We start from the raw sequence: 20,996 nt of genomic DNA on the forward strand, positions 1-20,996 counted from the left end.
GCACGTCTTAGGTTCAACCACAGACACTTCCACAGGGTCCTTACTCACGTGGGGACATTCGAGATTCTCAAACTGGGCGGGGTGGGGGGGGGGGGCACACCTGCCTCTTTGACCTTTGGAGCCTGGGCAGAGACCAGGCACTGGTCATTGGTCGGACTTGTCTCGCAGCTGGTGGGAAGCCTACTGCTTTCTAACTGGGCCCTCCGACAGCCCTTCACCCTCCAGGGGAGCCTTTTTCCCCAAATATATTTTATTGATTTTTTACAGAGAGGAAGGGAGAGGGATAGTCAGAAACATCGATGAGAGACAAACATCGATCAGCCGCCTCCTGCACACCGCCTACCGGGGATGTGCCCGCAACCACAGTACATGCCCCTGACCGGAATTGAACCCGGGACCTTTCAGTCCGCAGGCCGATGCTCTGTCCACTGAGCCAAACCGGTTCCGGCAAGGGGAGCCTTTTTATGTGGCGGCCGCCGGAATGGCTTTAAGTGGCGGGCCCAAGCCTGGTCTTAGATGGGCCGAAGGCCGGAGACCGCATTTTGAAAATGAAGAGAACGACGCCCACTGGAGACAGACTCCCTTCATGTGGAGAGGCTGGGCCTGGACCAGGCCGCACAGCTGAGCCCTGGAGCCAGAGCCGCGGAGTTTTCCCGGGGTTGGTGCTCAACGCCAAGTCAGCTCCACAGACCAGAGGGCGTGAGCACAGAGGGAGTTTGTACAGCAGACCAGACTCCCGCACGGGCAAGGCCAGGGAGGGCTGCCTGAGCCTGCTCCTGCATCTCTCCGCGCTGCCCCTCGGCGGCTCCCGCCAGCACGGACTGAACTCCCCCGTTTGTTCTCCCTGTTCCTGGGCGGGAGCATCTTGCGCTGCAGCCTCCCGCTCCGGTCCAGAGACGCCTCTCACTCTGCCCGGTGGCTCTGTGGTCAGGCTGCTGCACAGCCCGTCTGCCCTCCTGTGCCCCCCTTTGTCCCCACTGGCTCCATCTGCCCCTCCTGTTCCCCACTTTGTTTCCACCGGCCCCGTCTGCCCCCCTGTGACCCCACCGGCCCCGTCTGCCCCCCTGTGTCCCCCTGTGTCCCCACCGGCCCCGTCTGCCCTCCTGTGCCCCCCTGTGTCCCCACCGGCCCCGTCTGCCCTCCTGTGCCCCCCTGTGACCCCACCGGCCCCGTCTGCCCCCCTGTGACCCCACCGGTCCCGTCTGCCCCCCTGTGACCCCATCGGTCCCGTCTGCCCCCCTGTGACCCCACCGGTCCCGTCTGCCCCCCTGTTACCCCACCGGCCCCGTCTGCCCTCCTGTGCCCCCCTGTGTCCCCACCGGCCCCGTCTGCCCCCCTGTGCCCCCCTGTGTCCCCACCGGCCCCGTCTGCCCTCCTGTGTCCCCGTGTCCCCACCAGCCCCATCTGCCCCCCTGTGCCCCCCTGTGTCCCCACCGGTCCCGTCTGCCCTCCTGTGTCCCCGTGTCCCCACCGGCCCCGTCTGCCCTCCTGTGTCCCCACCGGCCCCGTCTGCCCTCCTGTGTCCCCACCGGCCCCGTCTGCCCTCCTGTGTCCCCCTGTGTCCCCACCGGCCCCGTCTGCCCTCCTGTGCCCCCACCGGCCCCGTCTGCCCCCCTGTGACCCCACCGGTCCCGTCTGCCCCCCTGTGACCCCACCGGCCCCGTCTGTCCCCCTGTGACCCCACCGGCCCCGTCTGCCCCCCTGTGACCCCACCAGTCCCGTCTGCCCCCCTGTGACCCCACCGGTCCCGTCTGCCCCCCTGTGACCCCACCGGTCCCGTCTGCCCCCCTGTTACCCCACCGGCCCCGTCTGCCCTCCTGTGCCCCCCTGTGTCCCCACCAGCCCCGTCTGCCCCCCTGTGCCCCCCTGTGTCCCCACCGGCCCCGTCTGCCCTCCTGTGTCCCCGTGTCCCCACCGGCCCCATCTGCCCCCCTGTGTCCCCACTGGTCCCGTCTGCCCTCCTGTGTCCCTGTGTCCCCACCGGCCCCGTCTGCCCTCCTGTGTCCCCTTTGACCCCACCGGCCCCGTCTGCCCTCCTGTGTCCCCACCGGCCCCGTCTGCCCTCCTGTGTCCCCACCGGCCCCGTCTGCCCTCCTGTGCCCCCTGTGTCCCCACCGGCCCCGTCTGCCCTCCTGTGTCCCCGTGTCCCCACCGGCCCCGTCTGCCCTCCTGTGCCCCCTGTGTCCCCACCGGCCCCGTCTGCCCTCCTGTGCCCCTCTTTGTCCCCACCGGCCCCGTCTGCCCCCCTGTGTCCCCACCGGCCCCGTCTGCCCTCCTGTGTCCCCACCGGCCCCGTCTGCCTGCCTGTTCCCCGCCTTTGTCCCCACCGGCCTGCCAGCCGTCTGCCCGCCTGGCCAGTTAATCCTTCCACATGGACCAGATAACAGGGTGGTGAAGGCCTGGGGTGGGAACTGGGTGGAGAGGGTAATGAAGAAGGGGTAATGGGGACATTTCTAAGTCTCAACAATAAAGATTAAAAAATTAGTGATGATGTTACTAAAGGGAGCTTTTAAGGAAGTTTGTTAAAAATTAAACTTTGGAAATACACATACATTTTGCATTAGCTTAAAGGTTAGCAATTTATTTTAGTTGAAAGCCATCCAAAAGAGAACCCAAAGATCAACGGTACTATTTACTTTAAAGAAGCACAAAAGACATAAAAATACCCAGTACAAATTTATTGTGCATTAGGAAGCTTAACTTAAAACCAACAGCATAATAAAAAGAGATGTCATTTTTGTTCATAGTAGAACAGATTTCAAAATATATTTTCTTTTAAATGTATTCAAGCAGTACATAATCTTTTATAAAAGTTACATATATATTTTTGTCAATACCTTCATTACATTTATAAATACTAGATTTGCACAGCACTCCATCAAAAAAATTTAAAACCCCTCAAAAAAGATGTACATAGATCTCAAATCTATAAACCCTTCACAGGGCTCTGTTCAAGGTGGCCTAGCGAAGGGTTCATGGTGCAAAATGCATGTAAATCTGTAGTTTTCTTTGTCTGTAAAACATCTTGAAAAATTAGCAAGACACTGTGAAACAGTTTCCTAAACCATCATATTGTAGGAAGAATTCGATGTGCATATTCCCATGGGATTCAATGTCAGACACACAGGGAGAGAGACCTGCTGAGAACAGCCACTTGCAGAGCAGTGACGGCAGGTGAGGACTGAGACAAGGACCGCCGTGGGAGGAACAAACAGTCCTGCGGCCGAGTCTGTGAGGCGGTCCCTCCCGGCACGGGTCCCTCCCGGCACGGGTCCCTCCCGGCACGGGGCCCCTCCCGGCACGGGGTCCCCTCCCGGCACGGCGGTCCCTCCCGGCACAGGGCCCCTCCCGGCACGGCGGTCCCTCCCCGCACGGGGCCCCTCCCGGCCTGGGGGTCCCTCCCCGCACGGGGTCCCTCCCGGCACGGGGGGTCCCTCCCCGCACGGGGTCCCTCCCCGCACGGGGTCCCTCCCGGCACAGGGCCCCTCCCGGCACGGCGGTCCCTCTCGGCACGGGGTCCCTCCCGGCACGGCGGTCCGTCCCCACACGGGGTCCCCTCCCCGCACAGGGCCCCTCCCGGCACGGCGGTCCCCTCCCGGCACGGGGGGTCCCTCCCCGCACGGGGTCCCTCCCGGCACGGGGGGTCCCTCCCCGCACGGGGTCCCTCCCGGCACGGGGCCCCCACTCCCCAGGAATGCTGCCGGCTGAACACCTGCAGAAGCACCTCCCGCTCGGTGCCGCACCAGAACGCGTGGTGTTTCTTCTGTAAAATCACCTTGAATCCACCAAGACACTAGGTCAAGGAATCTGAATTGCTATTTCTTCAGTATTTAAACTCGTAGGAAAAATTCTCTTCGCTGGTGAAGGACACCACGGTCAGCATCATGAACACCCAGTGTGTGTGCTGGGCCTCATTCTAGCCACGAACGTGAAGCGGAGGCGAGAGCAGGGCAGTAAGCCCGCTGTGACCTGAGAACAAAGGCAGCAGGTCCCCGGCTGAGTGGCCCCGGAGGCGCCCGCTCCTCACACCTGTGGGCCCCGTGGCACTTTCCAGAGAAGCAGGACGAGGAAGGCAGAGGGTTCTGCACCGTGAATCTGGCCAGAGACGCAGTCCTGCAGCTTCTACGGAGCAGGACCTGGGGCTGCTGCCCTCGGCCCTGGAGGTGAGAGAGGAGACACCAAAGCCGGAACTCCAGATAACTCTGAGAGCTGCGTACTATTTGCAGCAACGTATTTCAAACCCTAACTTGTTCCAATGCACAACCTGAAAGGAAAGGAATGGAAGAGGAGGAGGAGGAGGAGGAAGGGGGGCAGAGGGTTACTTATCACACGTGGCCCTAAAGGGGCCACTCGTCTCCCCTCCAGCACCGGTCCCGGCGCCCGCTGCGCTCACAGCTCGGTGCACTGGCCCGCCGGCTCCCCGCAGGGAGACAGGCCCCAGGCGCTGCCGCCCGGCAGCAGGGGCTCCATGTCCTCGTCGCTGTCGCGCTCCGGCGTGTCGGTCACGGTGCCGCTGAGGCTGCTGCTATGTTTCTCAGCCCCGTGACTGCATTCAGGGATGAATAAGGCCACCAGGAAAGAGAAAAGAACTAAGCACGCCCCAAATAAAAACGGCGGGCCTGGGATGAGGGCTCCCTGTGGGTGTGGAAACAAGCAGAGATGAAGAGTTTGGTTAGTCTTCTCAATGCAAAATGAGCTCTGGGTGCCCCAGACCCCACACCGCCTCCGGAGAATCACTGCCTCACAGTGTCCTGCGTGCCAGGCAAGCTCCGGGCCCGGCGCCCCGGGGGCAGCGGCCTCTCCGGCCGCTTCACCGCTCAGCACGGAGCCAGCCTGTGTGGACAGTGGTTCACCTCTAATCTTACCCTCTGGGCCCAGGCCAGGCATGTGTCCTTGAACATTCCAATTCTGTATAACAATCTATTAAATATTGCTTAGAAGGAGGGAGGGAAAATACTAAATAAAGAATAGGAAACAGACTCTAGGTCGATTTCTAGCTGGAATTGTAGGTAATTTTATACTTTATCTGGCTTGGGTTCCCCCAGAAGACAGGGTTCTGACCAGAGCTACTGTGTAGGTGAGAACAGAATCTGAACAAATTAAAATAAACCTTTTATATGAGACACTGAGTCACCGAGTGCGGCCTCCCTACTGGCAGGTCCAACAGTGTTTCGTGTACAAACGAGGCCGCGCCACCTCCGCGGTCAGAGCGCTTCTGCAGTCACACATCCCCGTGACAACACTGGGCTTATCACCAATCACCTGCGAAGCAGCACTGGGAGAACTCGGTTTCGGCCCCACGTCCGTCAGCTCCACGTGGAACATGTAGAAGATGAGGCCGTACAGCGCCGGCCCCAGGCCGTTACACAGTCCTCGGATCCCAGTTACGATCCCCTGGGCAACTCCTAAGTGAGAACAAAGAAGGCAGTCTTCTCAGAAAGGCACGCGGGGAAAAAGAGGAACAACTGTAATTCTCTGAACAATAAAGATTTATTAAATGGAAAGAAAAGAGCCAAAGAGGACTCAGTCCATGAAAGGGAGGCGGCCTTCGCCCTCCGCGCTGTGCGGCAGGCGGGTGTCCACGGCAGGGACACACAGTCTGCGGTCACTATTTTAGTTTTTTATTATTTTTAAAAAATATTTTTATTTACCTCTTCCTTAATGCAGCTCATGCCTCAGAGGGAGTCCAAACTAAACAAGTTCCAGTGACAGTGAGGAGACAAAAAGCTCACTGTTTTGCTAACTGGTCTGTCATCATTAACAGACATCTGCTACAGTCCAGTTACTTCCTATGGCATCACAGTAAAGAGGAGTCACCACGGAAAAGAGGAAACAGTCCCATTTCTATTTCTGAGTGTTCTGAGCTGCTGAGTGCACATGTTAACAACATGAGGGTGATTCAGAGCAGGACGGACAGCAGACAGGTGTGCCACTGCGGAGGGAGCACCCGGGGAGGAGCTCAGAGCCGCGCGGCTGCCGCAGGAGGGAACCGAGGGGACGGTGCTCTCACCCTGCTGGTCGGACTCCGCGTTCTGAGAGACCAGGGCACTGATGGCCGGGAAGGTGATGCTGGACGCGGCGGCCACGGCTCCTGCGGCCCACACCATCCTGCAGGGACAGGGCAGGTCAGGGCGGGCCGGGGCTGGGCGCTGGCGGAGAGCCGTGGGGCGGAGCACGGGGTGCTGTCTGTCCCCCCAGGTCGCCTCGTATTCAATCTTTCCTCTCTACAAAGGGTTTGTTTGTTTTTTTAACCTGGAAAGTTATTCGTCACTTCATACATAGGCTGGGAGTTTCCTTTACTTTATTTCACCTCTTTCAAAACCTGTTCTGCTTGGTTTCCCTTTAGCACCGTCAGATGCAAGCCCAATGCAGCTGGAAAGGCTTTGTTTTTGTTTCCACAAATGCCGCCTGTCCCCCGGACCCGCCTGTTCTGGGTGTCGGAGGCCGAAGCTGCTCCTCTGGCTGCCCTCGGGCTCCCAACCGCGTCCCCTGGACCGAGCCTGTCACGCCGCCTGGCCCGGCCAGCTCAGCCAGGCCTGCCCGCGGCCCCGCGGCCGACGCGCTTCCTTAGACTCTGGCCCTTCCTCAGTGAGGGAGCCTGAGTGGGGATCAGCAGCAGGCTTCTGTGAGGGAGGCAGGTGCATCTGGGCTGAACCCCCTCAGCCACACCAGAAACGCACACGCCAAGGACAGAGCCTCCAGATGGGCAGTGTCCTTTCCTGCACGAGCCTGGCGGACGCAGCTCCGCAGCCCGAGTCCATGGCACTGAATCCCACCTGCTGACCTCTACGCACCTCTCGTGTCTCTGTTCTGTCATGCATGCAAAATGAGTAACTAATATTAAGAGAGACAGGACCGCTGGATTTGATAGCCAGCATTGGGGACACTAGCCACACCACAGAACGGCACTCGGGCCTGTCATTTCTCCTGGCTCAGGGCTTATTCTGACCTTCCTGGTAGGGGACTAGACTATGCCAGCAGGGTCCCTGCCCCAGGATACACATGGTTTTGGAAGAGATCTTAGGATTCATCTATTTCAAGTTCTTATGTTATAAAGTCACGCAGCTAATTACAGCGATGAGCCTGCTATCGATTTTCTTTGCCTTTTTGTTTTGGAGAATGTCTGATGTCCCTAAAAACTGACAAATGTGTTTAAAATACAGACATAACATTTCTGTGGGGCTGGAGGAGGAGGCACACACATTTAATTAACAACTCACCGACAGCCACGAGGGTGAAGACAGTTTTTACAAATGATCCTGCCACCTCGCTCAGCCTTCCCAAAACTAAGTCCAAACAGGTTTTGAAATGTCGAGTGCACCAAACTGGTCAGAGCCCCTGCTGCCTTCACCCCACCCGTCATCCCAGCTCCCCCAGTCTTCCCGGTCGGTGAGGCCGGGAGGCTTACCAGGCCTGCGATCCGAGCCCGTACCAGGCCAGCTGGAGCCCCTGCAGGCCCAGGCCCAGGAGCACCGTCTTCTTCTTCCCCAGCGACCGCATGGCGACGGGGAGCAGGGCTGTCTGCAAAGCCAAGGAGAGCTGAGGAGACGGACTCCGCGGGGCTCGGGGAGGGGCCCAGGCAGGGACCACGCGGAGCTGGGAGCTGCCGCAGGGCCCTCGGCTCCTCCCCACGCTGCCCCCGGTGCTCTGCTGGCACTGCCCCGGGGAGGTGAGAGCCATTCACCGGCTGTCGTGCTGGGGGACACGGCCTCAGTCTTTTCTGAGAAACGCCAGTCCCTTGCCCACCAGACGAGCAAGCCCTGCTGAACAGTACAGGGCGCGGGGAATTTTGCTGGAGGTTAGCAGCTTTGCAAAGTTGGACTGATATGGATTTGATTTTAGCACAGATGCTCTCTGATAAAAAAACTATTTCAAATGGTCTGGGCTAACGACCAGAGCTAACATACCCCCCCCCCCCCCCCCCCCCGCACCCGCCTGCCAAATGATGAGCAACTGGAAGTGTAAGGTGATGTACATTTGCTGGTATAACTGGACGGAAGCACACACAGGCCTTTGCCTGATGTGTCCCGGGAGCCTTGTCAATGACACAGCCTGCAGCCTCCTTCCCGGTGCCGGCAGCAGCCCGGAGCCGAGGACACGGCGGCTGCAGGGAGCAGGCACGGTGCAGCCGCGTGGCCTGTGCCTGTGACAGAGCAGGAATCCCGTGCTCTTCGCTCATCACGCTGTCCCCACGCACCGCCCTGCCCCATTTCTCCGAGCAGAGGTCGGAACAGGTGCTGATGTCCATTTCTGCTTTTCACTTCCACTCACTTCTCAGCATTAAAGTGACACGGAGCATTCTCCTGGCAGTAGGTTCTGGCTATCTGGAGTCCATGTCAGTTCCCTGGGCCTGCTATTGCACCACAGACACGTCACTCCCACGGCAGGGGAACGAAGCAGGCGTGCGGGAGACATTCGAGAACGCTTCCTACAGCTTCCTGCGAACTTACGGTTATTTCCGAATAAAAATGTTTAAAAAAGAGAAATGTTTAAAAATGAGAAAAATGACACTCACCTGAGCCACAATAGACAGAATTCCCAGCACAGCTATGAACTCTGCAATTTTAACAGATCCAAAACCTATGATCTGCAAAACAGAAGGGGAGGGGTAGAAACATTATTGTTAATATAGATATTATAAAAATAAGAAATGTTATATTTTAGTAAGACTATAGGACAAAACAGTTGGAAAAAGTTAATAAAACCTTGATTATGGCAAATTAAGGCAGTGCTGAAAGTTGAACCTATTTAATCAGAAAATTTACATCTAAATATGATAAAAAACCATTACAAGTAAGCATAACTTAACAAATATTTTAAAGATATTTTTTATTACAGACGTATCGTTTCATATTCCTTCCCATCCCCAACCGACTGAAAAACAAAGATGTTATCAAGCATTAGAGAAATATAAAGAACATAGCCTGACTTCTGATGCAGAATTGGAATTTACTCATTAGCACGTTCAGTGTTTCTCAGCGTTGGCTGCACATTAAAATCACGTGGGCCTGAGGGGAAGGGGGAGGGCGGGAGCAGTGAGACTCTGCAACCATGGAGACCAACTAGGCAGTCTCAAGCCCCCACACAGGCCCGTTCCACAAGCTTCAGCTCAGCAGCTCTGATGTGCCAAAAGCTTTTCGTTTTAAATACCAAGTTTTTAAAAAATATATCTTTATTGATTTCCTGGAGAACGGAAGAAGGCAAGAGATAGAAACACCAATAAGAGAGAGTCATTGCTCAGCTGCCTCCTCCAAGATCCCTACTGGGCATGTGCCCTTGACCAGAATTGAACCTGGGACCCTTCAGGCCGACGCTCTATCCACTGAGCCAAACTGGCTAGGGCTCTCAAACACATTTTACAGATCAATATCCAAAATATATCAGGAATTCATGTAACTCAGTAGCAACAAGCAAACAAACAATCCAATTTAAAATAAGGACATAAAATTGAACAGGCATTTTCCCAAAGAAGACATACAGGTGGCCAATAGGTACATGAAAAGATGCTGAAGCCACTAATCATCGGAGAAGTGCAGTATCACCTCACACTAGTTCAATGGCTATTTCCACAATACAAGTGCTGGTGGGGATGTGGAGGAAGGGAACGGATACCCCGCTGGCGGGACTGTAAATGGTGCAGCCACTAAGGCAAGCAGCCAGGCAGTCCGCACCCGGCGGCAGGCGTTAGGACAGATCTGAGCGGAGTGAGGCGACGGCTGCACGGTCAGCGGGAAAGCCCAGGAGCCAAACTATGGACAACGGTAGGGAGGAACCTTGACCCAGGGTGACCTTTCCGCCCCTAGCATTTTGCTAGTTACCCAGTTTGACCCTCTGATCTTATAGGGAACACAGAGGCCTCAGTTATATTTCAGCACCGGGCCCAGGAAGGCGGCAAAACCAGACCAGCGATACCCAGGACCAGCTGCAATGGCTAATGAGTGGCCTCCTGCCCTGGACCGACCGACCCTGCAAGGACACCCGGGAAGCTGCTGGACCTGCCCTGCTACTCCCCTGGCCCTCCCCACAGCCGCCCCCCTCTCCCTTCGCCTCCGCCCCCTCCTTCTCCTTCTCCCCCCGCATCCACCTCATCACCAGTCTCCGTTGCCCAGGTTCTTCATCAGCGCCCAGATGGCAGGCAGAAACCCTCTCCTGCAGGGCCTCGGGGTGGGGTGGGACATGGTGGGGCAGGCCGGTGAGCGGTTTTTTAAAAAGCAGAAGCTGCCCTGGCCTGGTTTGGCTCAGTGGATAGAGCCTCGGTCTGCGGACTGAAAGGTCCCAGGTTCGATTCCGGTCAAGGGCATGTGCATTGGCTGCGGGCACATCCCAGATGGGAGGTGTGCAAGAGGCAGCTGGTTGATGTTTCTCTCTCATCGACATTTCTAGCTCTCTATCTCTCTCCCTTCCTCTCTGTGAAAAATCAATAAAATATTTTAAAAAATAAAAAATAAAAAGCAGGAGCTGGAGGGCTCTGGCAGAGGCAGCCCGGGGGCCAGAAAGCCCCTTTAAAGCCTGGAGGTGAGGCCCCTGGTCTGTCTGTCTGTCTGTCTACCTCCAAGGAGCACACCCGTGCCATTCCCCCTCCCCCCACCCAGGGCACGGAAACAACCTCTAAGGGACCCCATGGGACCTGCAACCAGGGAAGACGCAGGCAGCTGAGCTGGTCCTGGGCTGATCCCTGAGCCTGACTGACTCCAGTGAGCGTGGGCGGCGGCCTGTCTCCTCCACCGCCTGCTCCGGCCACACTGACACTGTCCCCTGCCGCCGCCCGCACCCCCTCCCTCTCCTCTTTCCCCTCTCCCTCTTCTCTCCCTCTCTCATGGCCCCTCCTCATTTGGAAAGTATCTTCAATAAGCCCCACTTTGCTTTACTTTTATTTTTGTTGACCGTAAAATCTTTTCTACATCAACAAAAAGAACTAAAATCCTAGCCAGTAACTCCAATCAGTAACACCCCCATATAAAGCGTGATTTACTATAAAGATTAACGTACCAACCTAAGTGTCCTTTGTTGAGTACATGGATAAAGAAATATGGCATCTATAATATGGGATGTTATTCTCCCATAAAAAAGTGCCTATTGGTGGGTGCATGGGTAAAGATGTGACACACTCACACGCACAGAGAAATACCATCCTTATAATAAAGAGCTAAATATGCTAATTAGACCCAACAGCAGAATGACCGTCCCTTGCATGAATTTTGTGCATTAGGCCTCTAGCTCATCAACAAAACAAAATGAAATCTTGCCATTTGCAACAACATGGATGCACCTAGAGGGTATTAAGTGAAATAAATCAGACAAAGACAAATACCATATGAATTCACTTATATGTGGAATCTCACAAAAAAAAAAAAAAAAAAAAGAGTTCATGAATACAGAACTTATTGGTAGCGGCACGAGGCAGCTGGGGTGGGTAATAGAAATTGGTAAACTTATTTATTTATTTATTTATTTTATAAATAAATTATTGATTTTGTACAGAGAGGAAGGGAGAGAGATACAGTTAGAAACATCGATAAGAGAGTCATTGATCAGCTGCCTCTTGCACACCCCCTACTGGGGATATGCCCGCAACCAAGGTACATGCCCTTGACGGGAATCAAACCCGGGACCTTTCAGTCCCCAAGCCAACGCTCTATCCATTGAGCCAAACCGGTTTCGGCAGAAATTGGTAAACTTTTTAAAATTTAAATACACTGAAAAGAAAAATACAAAAAACACTTGGAGATAAAAAGGTCAAGTGGACTAGAGGCCTGGTGCACAAAATTCATGCAATAGCAGAAAAGAAAAATTAAAGAGAAATATTATCCTTCCAGAAGATGCAGCTTAGAATAAGACATTTTCAGACACAAAAGAGTGGGGTGAGATGGTTGAACAAAATTACTTTAAAGAGCAAAGGAGCAATTCTTAGCGACAAAACAGAATGCATGAGACAAAAAGGAAAAATTATTGTGTACATTATACATTCTTCTCATTTCATGTCACACAACTTTAGCTGAAAAATGAACTACAGCTAGATCCTGCTTCTAAATCAGTGTTGTTGACATTCACATTTTTAGCAGCTAATCAAATGCAATTAAAAAATTAGAAAAAAAAAAAGTGAACTTTAAGGATTATTTCTCTGCCTACCATTTGTAAATAAGTATATTTTTATTTTTATTTTTTTATTAAGGTATTATATGTGTACATATCTTTCCATTGCCCCCCCACTCCCATACATGCCCTCCCCCCAATAAGTATATTTTTAAACGTTTTACTGATACAATATAAATGCCACACAATTCACCCATTAGAAGTGCACGTTCAATGGCTTTGTGTGCTCAGAGTTGGACAGTGACCTGTGAAAGAAAAGAGCCACATGCTGACCTGACAAGCTCAGGGGAGGCCTGCGTGGCAGTCTTGCAAACTTAGAGACCTAAGATAACCACAAACGATGGTTTGAAAATTAAATATCTAACAGGTTATAGTAGGTAGTCATGTCCCAGATATTTTCCCAGACAAAGATCAACTTTGATCTTTTTACTGAGCCCATTTGCCATTTTGCCCCTAAGATAACATGTCTGGGTAACTTGTAACTTTCCTTTTTTCCGGAGCCCCTGGGGAACAACCAAATGTGGTGGGCGCCAGGACAGATGCCTCAAATTCCTTCGTTATCATGTTAATTGTTCCTGCACTCACCTGAGTACACCTCCATCATTTTACTTTTTATCCAATCCCAGGAGTTTCCCACCACTTTGCTTTCTCCAGCCTCCTTACTCCATCACCAATGAATTTCATGTAACCCACCTATGTCCCTCCTTTGATTTCAGTGTATTAATAGAGAAATGTAACCCGCCATTCTTTGGAGCATTATCTCAATCCGTTGAGATTCTGCTTCCTGGCATATGTCAACAGTTTGGCTCAAATAAACTCACAAAAAAATTCTTTACAGGTTTCAATGCCCCCCCCCCGCCCCCTTAACAGATCACATCATCAACTGCAGAAGGTCTCCACTCCTCCAAGAAACATCACGCCCTTCTAGCGCCCCCGCCCCCCCCCCCCCCCCCCCCCAGCCATCTGTCAGTCTGAGCACATCCCAGGAATGGTACTGAGAAGAGAGGAAGCTGGTCAGGAAGCGGGGTGTGGAGCGGAGGAAGTGGCATGTGGCAGCTGAACCAGCTGGGCGGAGTTACTCAGGCCCAACTGGGTGGGGGAGGGAGGCGCTCAGAGACCTGAGCTTCAAAACGTGTGAACTGCTAGGACAGGCAACCTGCCGATCACCAACCTCAGACAAGGCTATGACCAACCCCAAGAATGTTATCAGGAGAAACAGTATTATTTTCGTATTACTGTGAGCCTCCTCCGGTCCACAGCAGGGTGCTTCTGAAGTCAACGTTCCCTTTGCAAAACTTAATGGGCATTAATGACTTAAAACATGATGATGAATTGCTTCTGCTAATTCTCTATAGTTCTCCAGGTAATTTCCCACAGTAAACACTTCACTGCATTTTAAAACACCACCGTATTAAAGGTTCCTGCCTACTCATCGCATGTCAGCACCTTCATTTATAACTTGAAGTAAGTTGACACATTTTTCTTTTCTCGACACTGTTTTCCCCAAAATATTTTTAGACAGATGCTAATCCTTGCTTTTTCCTTATGTTTGAAAGCTACTAGGTACCCGCTACACACCTGTCTGAGGTAGAGAAAAAAACTTGAGTACTGCCCAGCTTCAGGAAGGTAAGAAAGAAACACAGTGATGCAGATGAGTAGCACGGTAGGATCTTTTCCAACTTTCTTCAGGGGCTAAGAAAAAGCAGAAAGATGAAAGACGAAATAGTCAGATGGGTCCGAAATTTATTGGACAATCACTTAGTAAGTTCTATAATGTCTAACCACTGGATGCACACCGAAAACTAATATAATATTAGATGACAACTGTAATTGAAAAATAAAAAGCAGCAAATAGAGACTGACGTCAGATATTCTTCCACACTGGCGTCAATGTTTTCATCTATTGACGTAGAGTAACAACTGTTGATTGGACTATAAAAGGAAGTGAACCTTCACATGATATCGATCACCATCTCTCTATGGAGGTTACAAGTCCTCATTTTTGAGATATGTGCTTCAAATATTACAGCATAAATACACACAGACACACACATTTGCTCCTGTTTACTTAACAACATTGCTTCACAACCTGAAACAGACCCTGAAAATCCTATAAACACCCTGTAAACATGTTACTCCAAAACTTTTTAAGAAAAATCTGCCCTAACCGGTTTGGCTCAGTGGACAGAGCGTCAGCCTGTGGACTGAAGGGTCCAGGTTCGATTCCGGTAAAGGGCATTTACCTTAGTTGTGGGCACATCCCCTATAGGGATTGTGCAGGAGGCAGCTGAGTGCTGTTTCTCTCTCATCGATGTTTCTAACTCTCTATCCCTCTCCCTTCCTCTCTGTAAAAGATCAATAAAATATATTAAAAAAAAGAAAAAAAGAAAAATCTGATCTCTCTTTTTCATTCACAACATAACTTACTTAAAGCCATAAACAGTATAGGCATTTCATTACATATAAATTCACTCTATTCTTTAAAATGTTAGCATTCAGTTTGCCTGTAAATTGGTCAACAAGGTAGTGGTGGAGGCCTGCCTGCGTCCAGTGTGCTGGTCTCCTTCCCCACATGGCACACGCGGATGGGGCTCCGCCACAGGCAGGTGCCAGGCCAAGCCCCAAGGACGCTTTTTGGAAAAGAATTTCTCATGAGTTAGTTTCTTATTACATGTATTTTCCTAAAGGGTAGACTGGGAGGATAAAAAACAAGTATCAACGCCCTGGTTAGTTTTTTTTCTGTACATATTTTCTTCAAGAACAGTTTCAAATCAAGAGGGGGAACTGAAGTTCTTCTGAGTACTTTTTTGAGTTTTTAATGGAATTCTCCGAAGCAAAAAATAAATATATATATATTTTTTAAAAGAAAGAAAACCAAGAATCTAATCTATAAAATACAAGTTCAAAACCCCTGGTCTAAATGGATGTATTTCTACAACTTAGAAAATAACTACTTTAGTCAGATCTGATATTTTTGTCCTTTTTTAATTTAGCAAGTGAAAACAACTACTTTAAATGGCCACCTTCATTTCTTTGTTAAAAAATGAATATAAAACACCATGCAAAACCAAAAAAAATTCTTTCCCTCATAGGAATTAACTAGACATTTTTTTCTCTTTCATTGTGATAATCGCACGCACGACTTAAAAAATACCAACTCTATATATTTCTTGATGCACACTCTACCTCAGTCCCTTCCTTGCAATTAATTTTTTTCTCTTACTGGAGGCAGAAATGGATTAACAATTGCGGGGATGCTTCAGTTTGCAGAAATGTTCTCTTATTTGCATGGCTTAGAAAGATACTTAGAAAAATAATGTTTTCAGCTTTTTATTTACCGCAAAAGGATCTGCTTGTTTCCAAGAAACCTGAGCTCCCCAGGAGAGTGGTCTCATTTTCTCTGGCAAGGATTCTGGAACAGCCAATAGGATGAAGCAGATGTCCAGAAGAGCCACCACCGTGGCCACCAGCACAACGAGGCCGTCTCCGTAGCTCGCTGAGAGGTACGCTCCAATGGCTGGGCTGCTGACCAGACTGGCTGCAAAGGTGGCTGAGACCTGCGGAAAAGGCACTCTCCCAGCGTCCCACCTGCAGCAGGCACACACCTACAGCCATCCTCCCTCGGTTTTATTTTATTTTATTTTATTTTATTTTTTATTATTATTATTTTTAAATATATTTTATTGATTTTGTACAGAGAAGAAGGGAGAGAGATAGTTAGAAACATCGATGAGAGAGAGTCATCGATCAGCTGCCTCTTGCACACCCCCTACTGGGGATATGCCCGCAACCAAGGTACATGCCCTTGACCAGAATCGAACCCGGGACCCTTCAGTCCCCAAGCCGACGCTCTATCCATTGAGCCAAGCCGGTCTCGGCCCTCCCTCGGTTTTAAACAAGACAAAGGAATGTGCTGCACACAAATTTTAAGAAACGAGAATATAGGTCATTTTGTTTTAAGAATTTTTTCATCCACTACTAACTAATTGGAGATATTGTGTAAAGCTATAAGAGCAAAAAACAAAAGTAATTACAAATAAAAGTTGTGGCCCTGGCCAGTGTGACTCAGTGGGCCACAGCATCATTCCGTACAAAGAAAGGTTGTGAACTTGATCCAGGATTGGGGTGCATACAAGGCAATGATGAATGTTTCTCTCCCACATTGATGTCTCTCCCCCCACTTCCCTCTCTCTAAAATCAATGAAAAAAATATCCTCTGGTGAGGATGGAAAAAAATAAAGATTGTGCAAATCTTCCTTATAAAGAAAACACACGTTTTTGTCTTATTTAATTGAGAAATAGGGCTGTGGGAAGAAAGTTACAATATTTAAAAAATGCCCACTGGCATATGATAAAAACTACCCAGGGACTGTTCTTGATTTTATCTCTCAGAAATATGCACTATTTGAGCTTCCGGTCAAGATGGCTGAGTAGGAAAACGCAGTCCTTGCCTTCTCCCACAACCAAACAAAAATTACAACTAAATTACAAAGCAATCATCATTAAGGACCTCCTAGAGATCAGAGGGGCAGAGACCCAGAATGGGCTGGCCCCACACCCATATGTGGAGTTAAATCAGGACCGAGCCTCAGCTGCGGAGGCCCCCAGCTCAGGGTACCAGTGCCAGGCCTTATGCAGCTGGAGTCTTGTGGGGCTCAGCAGAGGGATCTTCCTGATCACTTCAGCTAGGTGTTCCAGAAAAGTCTCTTGGGTGGGTTATGTGAGCCCTCCTGTTGTAGTGGCGTCATGACTGCTGTCAGCCCATCTGCGAGTGGACTAACACCCAGCAGGCTGACTATAAGGACCAAACCTGACCACAGTGTATAAGTCACTGGTGGGACCTCCCTCTCGAATTAGAGTTGGCCCCAGCAGGAAGTAGGGACTACTGAGATCTCTCTGTGAATGTGCCCCTTGTGTGGTTGGTCTCTGGTTTGGTCTGAAGCCCACCTGTGGTTGTGCCGGTTCTGAGTCCATTTGGGGAGGAACTCTGGTGCAGGTGACTGTCAGAGGCTGCCTGCAACTGGCTTTGGACCACCTGTGTGGAGCAGCCATGTAATCCACAGTTCGTGACTGCCTCCACTGGGTCTGGGTGTGTGTAGGAATAGACCAGCTGTGTACAAAGGTCGGCTTCAGAAACTCCAAGCCTGGGGCCAATCAATAAAGGGCCCACAGTGCTCGGAGATCAGCCTCCTGGCAGCTGCTCCACCACCCCGAGGCTGCCTGGACTTCTTCGAGTCGTTTGAATGAAGTCTGTAGGGTGGGCCCACACTGGTGGTAGCCCACAAGGTGTGAGCTCAGCAGGGCATGGCCACCAAAGACAGAACAGGGCTGGTGGGTCTCCTGTCTGGGGTGGTACAGGACAGGCACTCAGTGGGGAAAGTGGTCCCTACCCCAGAACCACAGCACTCAGTCACTGCATGAGTCTCTAGCAGAGGATCCTTAAAAAAGAGTCACTGCAGGTCCAGACTGGGTGCGAGAAACAGACTTTTCTGAAGGACATAAGCTTGGCAGGGCAAGGTCACAGGGGTTGGGAGGCTGGGTCTAGGGGGTCTCCTGGTGATGGATAGCGCCAGTGGTGCACAGTGGGCGGAAATATCCTCTGCCTGGAGCCACATAACCCAGTGCCTATCTCAGTTGCCAACAGGAGATCCTCAAGAGAAATCAAGATGGCGGCAAAGGTAAACACTAGACTGCTGCCTAGCACAACAATTTAAAAACTGCAACTGGGCGAAACCGGTTTGGCTCAGTGGTAGAGCGTCGGTCTGCGGACTGAAAGGTCCCAGGTTCAATTCCGGTCAGGGCCATGTACGTTGGTTGCGGGCACATCCCCGGTAGGATGTGCAGGAGGCAGCTGGTCGATGTTTCTCTCTCATCGACGTTTCTAGCTCTCTATCTCTCTCCCTTCCTCTCTGTAAAAAAATCAATAAAATATATTAAATAAATAAATAAATAAATAAAATAAAAACTGCAACTGGAAGACAGAGCGGACATCGTCCAGAACCACTGGAAAGCTGGCTGAGTGGAAATTCTACAACTAGAAGGAAAGAGAAAAGGACACTGAGACTCAGAGGAGCTATGGAGGGGCGGCAGCTGAATACTCGGCTGGCTTACTCGCTGCACATGGAGAGGGCAGGCAGCAAATGCAAGGGTAGCTTTCTCGTTCGGGAGGAAAACAAAAACTCCCGACTGCACTGAAATCCAGCTCTGGGTGAGATTTTGGGTATCAGACCCATTCAGGGAGAAATTGGACTATCTTGGCAGTGGGTGAAACTTGAGAGCAGCCTTCGTTCAGCAGCATTGCCACAGGACACTAAGAACAGGGCCCTCTTAGGGTGGGGCTGATGGGAAACCAAAGCTTGTCTGAACCACCCTGAGACTCCGCCCCAGCCAAGCTGCCCTCCCAGTGGAAACACTGCAGATCCTCACAGCTAACTGACCTGGAGGTCAACTCCCCCAGTGATACCAACAACAATCAAGGCTTAACTACAAGACTGCACACACAGCCCACTAAGGGGTGCACCAAGAGTGTCCACCTCAGGTAACTGGGGAGGCCAAGCCCCTGGGCCCTACTAGGACACCAAGCACACAAAGCCACTCCACCAACTCAGGGAAGAAGCTAAAATACGGAGACAAAGAGGCAGGCCACAAATGAAGGAAATGGAGGAAAGCAAACCACTGGATATAAAGTTCAAAACCACGGTTATAAGATTTTTCAAGAATTTCTTAGAAAAGGCTGATAAATTTAATGAGACCCTCGAGGATATGAAAAAGGACCAACTAGAAATGAAGCATACACTGAATGAAATTAAAAAAAAGAATCCAAAAAGTTGAAGATAGTTTAAGAAGCCTCTGGGACAACTTCAAGCGTACCAACATCATAATTATGGAAGTCCCAGAAAACGTATTTGAAGAAATAATGACTGAAAACTTTCCCCACCTGGTGAAAGAAATAGACTTACAAGTCCAGGAAGTGCAGAGCACCCCAAATAAAAGGAATCCAAAGAGGACCACACCAAGATACATCATAATTAAAATGCCAAGAGCACCAAAGCCGGTTTGGCTCAGTGGATAGAGCGTCGGTCTGTGGACTGAAGGGTCCCGGGTTCGATTCCGGTCAAGGGCATGTATATTGGTTGAGAGCACATCCCCGACAGGGGGTGTGCAGGAGGCAGCTGGTCGATGTTTCTCTCTCATCGATGTTTGGAGCTCTCTATCCCTCTTCCTTCCTCTCTGTGGAAAATCAATAAAATAAAATAAAAATGCCAAGAGCAAAAGACAAAGAGAGAATATTAAAAGCAGTAAGAGAAAAACAGTTAATTACCTACAAGGGAGCACCCATACGACTGTCAACTGATTTCTCTATAGAAACTATTCAGGCCAGAAGGGAGTGGCAAGAAATATTCAAAATGATGAACAACAAGAACCTACAACCAAGAGTACTCTACCCAACAAAGCTATCATTTAGAATTGAAGGTCAGATAAAGAGCTACACAGATAAGTAAAAGCTAAAGGAGTTCATCACCACCAAACCAGAATTATATGAAATGCTAAAAGGTATTCTTTAAGAAGAGGAAGAAGAAAAAGATAAAGATAAAAATTATGAACAAGAAATACATATCTATCAATAAGGGAACTTAAAAACCAAGTGAATAAAAAATCTGATGAACAGAACAAACTGGTGAATATAATAGAATCGGGGGCATGGAAAGGGAGTGAATTGACGATTCTTGGGGGAAAAGGGATTGGGAGTGGGGGGAAGAGACTGAACAAAAAGCATACACCTATGGATGAGGACAGGGGGGGCAGGTAAGGGCAGAGGGTGGGGTATTATCTGGTGGAGGGGAGCTATGGGGGGACAAAAGAGGAACAATTGTAATAACCTGAACAATAAAGATTAAATTAAAAAAAGAGATCCTCAAGAAACATAAAAAGCACACCACTGCTCCAGGTGGATACAGTCTTTTCTGCAGGGCATTAATTAGCTCAGCAGGGAGCATCCACTAGGAGTCGAAGAACAAGGCTATAGGTCTCCTACAGGGGGATGGCATCAGTGGCATGCAGGGAGGTGGGAGGTAAATGGCCACCACTCCAAAGCCACATAATCAGTGTCTGGCCTAGTCATCAACTAGTTTTCCAAGAAAAAGGACACCACAGGTCCAGGCAAGTTGCAGCCAGCAGACTTTTGTGCAGGATGCAAGCTCAGCAGGGTGGAGTCACTGTGAGTCAGAATAAGGAGACTTGTGGGTTTCCTTTAGGGAGATGGGCACCAGGGGCCATAGGGAGGGAAAAATGACCCCTGTTCTGGAGCCACAGAACTCAGTGTCTCTGTCTCTACCAAAATCTCAAGAAACAAAAATCGCACCAAAGGTCCCACTGGGTAGTTATCCAATGTGAGGTCAGCACAGTGTAGCCACTGGGAATCGGAGGGACAGGTTTGTGGGTCTCCTAGTGGCTGACAGGACCAGTGGTGGGCAGGGTGGAAACATGGCCCACCATTCCAGAGTCACATAGTTCACCAACTGCCCTAGTCTCCAACAAGTACTGTGATTGCCTGAATATTACCGGTAATTATTCCACAGGCAGAATGCACTGTGCCCAAGCTGCAACAGCCCTTTCTGCAGGTCATGAGCTCTGCCAGGTGTGGGTGCCAAGAGCTGGAGGACTGGGTCAGCCCACTCCCCCAGGCTGGTGCTATGAGGACAGAGTGCTTGACCCAGGGAAGATGGCACCTGTGGGCCTCCAGATGAAGCAGGTGATCAAAGAAGCAATTTGAAGACATGGTGGCAGAAAATATCCAATCATAGCAGCAACAAGAAAAAAAAAATTAAAGTAAAAATAGTTTAAGGGACCTCTGGGACAACAGGAAGTGTAACAACAACCCTTACAATAGCCAAGATGTGGAA

The 20,996-nt window shown here is 50.8% G+C and overlaps 1 protein-coding gene across 4 annotated transcripts in view; it reads right to left on the reverse strand.

Annotated features, from left to right (window-relative positions):
* Window positions 1–2,663: 2,663 nt before the first annotated feature.
* MFSD14B (major facilitator superfamily domain containing 14B) overlaps window positions 2,664–20,996 on the reverse strand; it is a 66,556-nt gene continuing 48,223 nt past the window's right edge. For 3 of the 4 annotated variants that reach the window (XM_084899025.1, XM_084899024.1, XM_084899026.1), the window contains 7 exons: window positions 15,432–15,650; window positions 13,672–13,785; window positions 8,516–8,587; window positions 7,409–7,521; window positions 6,011–6,108; window positions 5,263–5,405; window positions 2,664–4,635 (listed from right to left, as the gene is read on the reverse strand). In XM_084899025.1, the coding sequence (XP_084755151.1) occupies window positions 4,390–4,635; window positions 5,263–5,405; window positions 6,011–6,108; window positions 7,409–7,521; window positions 8,516–8,587; window positions 13,672–13,785; window positions 15,432–15,650 (1,005 nt within the window). In that variant the 3' untranslated portion in view covers window positions 2,664–4,389. The remainder of the gene's footprint in view (window positions 4,636–5,262; window positions 5,406–6,010; window positions 6,109–7,408; window positions 7,522–8,515; window positions 8,588–13,671; window positions 13,786–15,431; window positions 15,651–20,996) is intronic. The other variant, XR_014796333.1, reaches the window with a different exon arrangement.

Source organism: Pipistrellus hanaki (assembly GCF_964339955.1).
Source record: "Pipistrellus hanaki genome assembly, chromosome: 11".
Lineage (NCBI taxonomy): Eukaryota > Metazoa > Chordata > Mammalia > Chiroptera > Vespertilionidae > Pipistrellus > Pipistrellus hanaki.